The 8676-nt window shown below is 45.9% G+C and overlaps 1 protein-coding gene across 1 annotated transcript; it reads right to left on the reverse strand.

Moving 5' to 3' along the window:
* Positions 1-874: 874 nt before the first annotated feature.
* On the reverse strand, positions 875-7867 carry MRPS23 (mitochondrial ribosomal protein S23). Its single transcript, XM_061142606.1, has 5 exons — positions 7708-7867; positions 6719-6889; positions 3787-3864; positions 3460-3586; positions 875-3104 (listed from the first exon to the last, which is right to left on the reverse strand). The coding sequence occupies exons 1-5, from the start codon at positions 7749-7751 to the stop codon at positions 2952-2954; spliced, it is 573 nt and encodes a 190-aa protein (XP_060998589.1). The 5' UTR covers positions 7752-7867; the 3' UTR covers positions 875-2951.
* Between the last annotated feature and the right edge of the window lie 809 nt (positions 7868-8676).

Below are 8676 nucleotides of genomic sequence, written 5' to 3' on the forward strand. Positions count from 1 at the left end.
GCGGGCACCCTGGGGGTTTCTAGCCTGTTCCGTGACCCCCTTATCCTCTCACGGGAGTCTTCGAGTGGCAGGCGCCCTAATGGCCTTTAAGTGCCTGACCCGTGCCCACAAGAAGAATTTTAGGCCACGTCCTCAGTTAGGGATGTTAAAGGAGAGTTTCACCCGGTCGGGCTCTAGTTACTGAGGCTTACTTATTGTAGGGCCTTCAGAGTCCGCCAGAGTGTAGCCCTGGCCAGGACTCATCAATTGCCCCCACAACCGTTCGCCTGTTCACTGAAACTCCAGAAAAGAAAAGGAGTTGAGGGCAGATCAGAGAAGAAGAGAAGGAGAATAAGTCAGAAGTGAGAAAGAATGATGCACCAGAAGAGAACGAGACTAGAGACAATGCCGGCACACACAAAAACACGGAGAGCCAAAGACAAACACACGGACAAACAAACATCGGCTGACGACACAGCGCTGGGTTTTCGGGCCCCCTGAATTTTTCTTGCCTCCCGGTAGCAGATTCACCTTACCGAATGGCATCCGCTGTTCACCAGACTCGGGGTCGGGGAGAGGAACTTTCCTTCCCACGGAGTCGGCTGCCTCCCAGTGCGTCCGCTGGCCTCGGCCTTACGCCGGCTGCCCCCCCCCCCCCCCCCCCCCCCCTTTATAGAAAGCCTTCCTTCTGTGCCAGATACCTCCCTGCTTCCCAGCAGGGCCTTGGATTTACTCTGGACTTTCCTGAGCACCGGTGTTATTATTTATCCTTCCCCTTTGTCCTGTAAGCGTTCCCCTCTCCCAGTCAAGGGATCCCGGACGAGCCCCCAAATGTTATGCCCGATGTCCGAATCCCCGAGCGGGAAGAGAGAGAAGGCTTCCAAGACAATGCAACTCGCAAAAAAGGGAAGTTTATTACTGTCTCGAGCCAGGGCTTTCTGCCACAAACATCACAGTGGTGCAGGGTCAGAAAGCGCCGAGCTCAAGCTTGTTACACAAATTTATAAGATATGCAAAAGCGGTTAGTAGCTGGCTTAAGCGGATTGGTTACATGTTTGCAAAGCAATTCTATTGGTACAGACTTTCGCGGGCTTTTTTTCAAACCTGGGCGTTCGCGGGCTTTTCAGCTCTCCCTTTGTTCTTACTGGGCTCATATTGATTGGCTGGCTCCAGGTTACCTGATGGGGGTAGGGAATCTTACCATTTCGGGGAAGCTAAAACTTAGGTCCAGGCCGCCCGTCATGGTATTAACCCTGGCAGCCTCACAAAAACGAGGTACATTATGCATTATGTCCCCCCGTACACATTCAAAATTATTTCTAGAAACAGGTGATAGTGGTGGCCTTACAAAGGAAAAATGGGAGGGCCAGGGGATACAGTGGGGCTTTTCACCATGGGCATTTTGCACCATTGGCATAATTTTAATTATGCAACCAATAAATTTTTAAAACATTTTCACTATTAGGACAAAGAAACTGCCTTTTAAATCCTAGAAAGGTGGGAGGTGGGAGGGGGGATCGGGGTGGGGAACACATGTAAATCCATGGCTGATTCATGTCAATGTATGGCAAAAACCACTACAATATTGTAAAGTAATTAGCCTCCAACTAATAAAAATAAATGTAAAAAAGTTGTTAAAAACCAATAAATAAATAAATAAATAAATCTGTTAAGCCTATGAGATTACAAGGTTTATGTTACAAATTCTAGAGTTGCAAATAAATAATGTACTAATGAACTTAAAAAATAAAGAAATAAATCAATCCTAGAAAGGTTTAGAAAGGTAACAAGTCAGCCCCGAACGTTCCTCTGAGAACAGAACAGTCTCTTCTACCTGTTGAAATCCTTCTCCCAGGGCCTGGCCTGGTATTTGGCACCCAATGGCTGTCCAATGTTGAATGGACCTAATTTACTTCCCCATCTAAATGCAAAGCATTCCCTAAACAAGAGGAATTGTAGAACAAAGACAAGGTTGGGGGGAAGGGGAAGTAATGCAGCTGAGAATGGCTTTTGCCCCATGAACTCATCGACCTTCCATGACCTGAGCACCACGTGCAAGTTGTCTGGTTGTGGGATGTGGGCCCTGCCCCTAACCTACCAGGAGACCAAAGACACCGTGCACAAAGAACAGGGGGAGAAAACTCCATGGGTTTGAAAGTAAGAAGTTTCTGAAGAAGCTCATTAATAGCTGAGGAGTATTTATTCAGTAAAAGAAAAGGAAATGAAAAAGCAGGAGTTGGCAAAAACTCGTAAGCACAGCTGGATACCAGGGAGGCAGGTGGATGGGGGTGGGGAGTGTCATCCCTCTTGGCAGCTCAGTTACCTACAGAGACATCATCTGAATTCATTCTTCAGCTAGATGTGATCAGTCATTCATTCAAGAAATCTTTCCTGAGCAGCCTACTATGCACAGGTCTATGCTGTCTCCAGCACTCAATTCATGAGATTATAGTTTTGACCTTACTTCAATATCAGTGATAGATGCTTGCTCTTACTGCAAAGCACAAGTCAGCCTGGCCTCTCAAGCAAAAAGTACAAAGAATATTCACAGACAGAAACAGCTGGCCAGGGAACCACATGTGATATGCAAGTGAAAGTCGAATGGATCCAAGAAAAGAAATGTACCAGAGAAATCAAATGTGAACACAAGACTCCAAGCAAACCAACTCAGAGTGAATCCCATTCAAACAATACATATAAAGGTTTTCTCATGCTATTTACAATTTTAAAGTAAATTTACTTTATAAGCACTGAGGAATTCTTTATTTAATACCACCATAACATAAAAGTTCACATAACTGCTTCTTCAAACCATGATACAGAGCTTTATGACAACCTAGAAGTGGGAACCCAAAGAAGGCAAACACGATGCCTCAGAGATCAGGAAACATTTACAAAGTTCAACTGTTAAAAACAGTTCATTCCAGCAGTGAATCCAGTTTGGATGTTAGTATACACAGTATACACATTCTTCAGGGAGGTGAGAGGCCTTTCGATTCTTCTCCAGGTGCCTCCAAATGCTGGGCCTGTGGAACTTCTTTCAGAGGTGGGTTCTCCTCCAACGCAGTTTGGGATTTGACACCCATGGGTTCAGATTTCCGGGAAACTTGACTACCTTCCTGTTGCTTAAAACAGCAGATATAAGTACATCACTCAAATGTCATGACCTTCACTCAATTGGTTGAAAGTATTAATATATGCCTAGGCACATTCTGTGACCGAGTCAAAAATTCAGCATTACTATCTCAGGTCAAATTCAATTACACACAATAAACACGAAAAATCTCTACAGAACCACAATTTTAAAAGCCCTCATGACAATTCACTTGTTCCATGCAGCAATCCTTACCACAAAATTCTAGTTTACTCACTCTAACAGGATTTGACCTGGAACCATGGATGGAGAAAGAAAACCAAGCCTTCCTTTAACCTCCGACAGACAACCAATCCTAGTAATAGCTGTGATAATAAAATACTCACAGTCCTTGCTTTTTCTACTCGTCTTAAAATGACACCTTCTGCCAACAAAGCCTTCCCTGCTTTCACAAATAACTTCTCTTCATCTGTTTCTCCAAGTTTCTGTAGCTCAATGTACTTCTCCACGAACCTAGAATTCCAAGCAGTCACATCTTTGGTTTGTATACTGAGAGTTGTCAAATCCTGCTGTTACACAGTACCAAATATTCCCTTAAGAGATCTTCCCACAGGAACATCTTTTTCCTCAAGTGGAATTCAATAAGACTCCTCAAACTGACAACCAAACTCTAAAAAAAGGAAAGGTAACCCAAGACTTGTAGACTGACTTACCGTTGACAGGTAGACTTGAAGTTTGGGTTGAACAGATCAAAAGCTTTTGGACCAGATCCATAGGCTGAATAAAATTTCCTTGAAAATACAAAACAACACAATATAAGTTTCCAATTATAGATCATGGCCAAGAATGGAGTAAAGAATAACTGCTGGACCCTAAAAAATTGAGTATAACATGACTTACAGGCCCTGAGCCAAACAGCTTTTGTCTTCAATAAGCAATGTGTGCATATGGTAAATACATGAAATGTTACAGAAAGATATCCAGACAAAAGTAGCACTCCCCCTCACCCCTGTAACCCAATCTCCCAGTTCTCCTCCCCGTAAGTAACACTAACCAGTTTCCGTGTATCCATCCAGGAATGTTCTATCAATATAAGCATATACGTATTTATCATTCCCTGTCCTCAGCCACATTGTTTAACCCCCAGGACAGTAAACACATCTTGCCTTTTTACTTAGTATCTCTCAGAGATCATTTCAATTCACTGCATGTAGACTGCTTTTAGTCCTTCGCTATTTCAGTGCTGCAATGATTACCTTTATCTACATTTTGTGGTGTACTGTGGAATAATTTCAGAAAAATGGATTTGGGAGGCTTTCCTGGTGGCTCAGTGGTGAAGAACCAGCCTGCCAATGCAAGAGACATGGGTTCGATCCCCAGTCAGGGAAAACCCCCCATGCCATGGAGCAACTAAGCCCGTGCACAACTATTGAGCCTGTGCTCTAGAACCTAGGAGCTGCAATTACTAAGCCCATTTGCCACATCTACTGAGGCCCGCACATCTTAGAGCCCATGCTTCCCAACAAGAGAAGCCACTGCACTGAGAAGTCTGTGCACCACGAGAGAGTAGCCCCCACTCTCCGCAACCAGAGAAAAGCCTTTGGAGAAATGAAGACCCAGCACAGCCAAAAATAAATAAATTAAAAAACTATTTTTTATAAATAGTACTGTTGGGTCAAGATACCTTAATTTGTAATTTGACCTTCCAAACTGCCAAAATGCTTTCCAAAGGGAGGGGCTGTATTCATTCACACCCAGACAAGGGTATCAATAGGCAGATAGGAGACTGCCTATTCCCCAAACCCTGATCAAATTATATTTCCCAACTTTTTGATCTTCATCAGTCTGACAGGTCACATTTTGTACTTCACTGTAGTTTTGCTTTTCTTATCAAACAGACTCAATCTTTTCATGTTTAAAAGCAAAGGAATTCCCTTTTCTGTGACCTATCCATGTTCTTTGCCCATTTTTTCCTTTTATTCTTTTATAGACTTACAAGCAAACTTTATAGCAGTGTAAACAGGAAACTAGCCCTTTGTCATACACGGTGCCAGAGTTCTTCCCAGTATGTCAGTTGATTTTTTATTTTGCTTATGGTAGTTTTTACATGCAGAAAACTTTAATGCTTTCATTTATGGCTTCTAGATTTTGTGGGGTTTTTTCCCAACTTAAATAACTTTATTTAAATATTTACTTATTTGGCTATGCCAGGAATTAGTTATGGCACAAGGGATCTTTAGTTACTGCATGTGAACTCTCAGTTGCAACATGTGAGATCTAGTTCCCTGACCAGGGATTGAACCTGGTCCCCTGCATAAAGAGCAAGGAGTCTTAGCCACTGGACCATCAGGAAAGCCCTGGCTTCTGGGTTTTCATGTCACACTTAGGTAGGCTTTTATTAATATCATTGAGATTATTTTTTCAATTATGCCATGTTTTCTTCTATTACATTCATGATTTCACTTTTACCATTAAGGTTTTCACTTCTTAGATGGCACAGTGGTAAAGAATCCACCTGCCAATGCAGGAGACACAGAAGACTCAGGTTCTATTCCTGGGTCAGGAAAATCCCCTGTAGGAGGACATGGCAACCCACTTCTGTATTCTTGCCTGGAGAATCCCATGGACAGAGGAGCCTGGTGGGCTACTGTCCGTGGGGTTGCAAAGAGTCAGATGCAACTGAGCAAGCACACAGGCACTTTGATACACCTGAAATTTATTTTGTTGTTATAATTTGTTTTGTTGTTATTTTGTTGTTAAAATACCAAAACACCAAAACAAACAAAAAATCCAAAAAAGATAAAGGTTCAAAAAACTAAGTCCACAGTGTTATAATTTGGGCATTAAGAATAACAAAAGAGGATGCAGTAAAATATTCCATTCTCCCATGACCATCACCCAGTTCCACTGCTATATACACAGTAGAAGCACAAATGATTTTAACATATAAATAACCCTGAAAGCATCGTGACCAAGTGAATGTAATGGACCTGAGCAGAAAAGTACTGGAAAAATATTTAATGCCCTAAAGATCTCTGAAAATTTCCAAACAGAGCCAGAACATACTTGTTCTCCTACCTCAAAGGTGTGTTGGGCAAGGGGGACAGTGTGGTGTTCCTCAAGTGAAAGGTGGGTGCCTGGACCTCAATAAAGAATATGGGATATGTAGTCATTTCAATTAGACACAGTCTCTCATCCTAACATTCTAGATGTTAAAAACTGACATCAGTATTAAGGGAAAGAGATTTGTCCTGTGAATTACCAGTCAAGTCAACCACCTTGAGCCTCATAGTTCTCATGACTAAAACAGACAGGAGGATACTTATCTTGCAGGGTTAGAGTAAGACCTAAATGAAGTAACATTTGTTGGGGGCTTAACACAGTGCCAGCCACCAAACAGATGCCCAGAAACAGGTAGCTATAATTGCAATGGCTGGTCAGTTGCTGGGCACCAGGTTCTACTCCCAATTTCTGCTTCTCTGTCCTGGGGTTAGAGCACTTATTCCCTAATCTGGTGAGATGGACAAGACCACCTACTCAGGGCAAGCCCTTACTCAATTCCTATGTAAGTGGCCAGACTGCTGGCTAAACCTTTCCTTCTTAAGTTGTGCTGCCTCTGGTCCACCGTATGGGCTCCACACTCACGCTCTAATCTGATCCTCGTGGTAAAAGATGTCCTGGGTGGGAGATTTAGCTTTGCCATATCGCAAGCGAGGCCTTCGGAAGACGGGGTCCCGCAGCGGAGGGAAGGCGTTATATATGTCAAACCAAAGGGGTTTCTCCTTCAACACCCCAGCCCGAATCAGGTCTCGCGTCCTGAAGGAAGGGTAAAAAACAAAGGTCAGTAAGTGACAACAACCTGTCTGAGCCCCTGATGCAGCCTGAGACACTGGCAGGGTCGCGGAGTCCAGAAGACAACCGGAAGGAGGGCAGAGCAGGGGGTCCCCTACCTGCTAAATGGTAAAATGTTTCCAAACTCCAAACCAACTAAATAGTGCTCAGGGTTAATCCACCTTCTCATGTGCGTCCCACTCCCCTCGCCTCATCCACGTCCCATCAAGGAAAATGCAATGACTGTTCTGGCCAGGCCCAACAGCCCCATCCTCCCTTACTTTTCCTAGAGACCTCCACTTGGAGCTCGGCTGGTAAAGAATCCGCCTGCAATGCAGGAGACCCCGGTTCGATTCCTGGGTCGGAAACATCCCATGGAGAAGGGATAGGCTACCCACTCCAGTATTCTTGGGCTTCCCTGGTGGTTCAGATGGTAAAGAATCCGCCTGCAATGCGGGAGACCCAGGTTTGATCCCTGGGTTGGGGAGATCCTCTGGAGAAGGTAAAGGCTACGCAACGCACTCCAGTATTCTGGCCTGGAGAATTCCACGGACTGTGTAGTCCAGGGGGTCGCAGAGTCGGACACGACTGAGCGACTTTCACTTCACTTTCCACTTGGCGGAAAGGTGCAATCTTGAACGTGCGAGCTAAGAAATTCGAGGGGTGACGCAGCCAAGCACAATTTTTCAGAAGCAGGACAAAGCACGAGAGAGGCCTGGCCAGGATCAGACCCACCCAAGAAAGGGGGTAAGAGGCAGAGACGCCCTCACGCCCTCGACACACCCCCGGCTCCGAGCACGCACCGCGTGAAAACGCTCCCCACGGTTTCTAGCCGACTGCCCGCCATTCCCCGGGCCTTGGATCCCGCGCTGTGCCTGTACCGGAACCGGAAGCCCCCGCGGCAGGCAAAGTGGGCGAAAGTCGCAGGCCGAGCCGCCGATCGCAGTGCCCGCGTTGCGGCTCCAACGGGAGGGCGTGGCCAGGCAGAAGCAAAGGATGGCCGAATCGCCGCACCCTCGGCTACTCGCCAGGCTCAGACAGAAGCACTCGATAGCCGAGCCGCCAGGGCGGGAGAGAGCCAAAGCCGGGCAAAAGCAATACATGACCGATCCAGGGGAGGGGTTAATTGTCGCTTTTCCCTTTCTGGCCACCACTGCTCTGGAAGGAACCAGGGAAGATGATGGGGAGGGAGTAGGGAGACGCAGCCTAGGTCCTGGGGGAGCCAACAAGGCCAGGAATTCATAAGGCAGAGATCAGAGGTCACCAGCTCTAGGCTCAGTCTGCGCCTCATTTTGGTTGGAGTCACATGTGACCCAAGGACGGAAGAGCAGATAATCAAGGAGGGTCTTGGAACGCAGGAACGGAACCAGACCTTTATCGTCCTTCCCTCCCCCATGGTGTAACTATTAATGGAACAGTATAACCTGTCTCCCCTCCTACCCCGTACGGAGGAGGCATTTGCCCTGCTCTTACCCCAACCCAGTATAGGAGCCTCATCCAATCAGCTAATGACCTGCAAGACCCCATCCCACTCCTTGTACCCTGACTATATAAGTGGACTAAGGACCCCCCCATTCAAGGTCGGTTCTCCCTTGAACTGGCCCGCTGTTCTAACAGCGTCTCCCACTCTAATAATATGCCTTATTCATCTTTCATTCTGTCTCATGTCTGGAAATTCTTTTCCAACCCGCGCCGGGACCACGACATCGCAGTCTACGTAGAAGGAAACCGAGCCCCGAAGAGGGCCGTCACCTGACCAAGATCACTCTGGA

This window comes from Dama dama, chromosome 5 (assembly GCF_033118175.1).
Source record: "Dama dama isolate Ldn47 chromosome 5, ASM3311817v1, whole genome shotgun sequence".
Classification (NCBI taxonomy): Eukaryota; Metazoa; Chordata; class Mammalia; order Artiodactyla; family Cervidae; genus Dama; species Dama dama.

Coding starts and splice junctions, on each gene's coding strand:
- MRPS23 (XM_061142606.1), bottom strand. CDS start 7,751: ATGGCGGGCAGTCGGCTAGAAACCGTGGGGAGCGTTTTCACGCG. Junction 6,890..7,707: donor GTGGGGAGCGTTTTCACGCG/GTGCGTGCTCGG, acceptor CCCTTCCTTCAG/GACGCGAGACCTGATTCGGG. Junction 3,587..3,786: donor TTCAAGTCTACCTGTCAACG/GTAAGTCAGTCT, acceptor TTGGAATTCTAG/GTTCGTGGAGAAGTACATTG.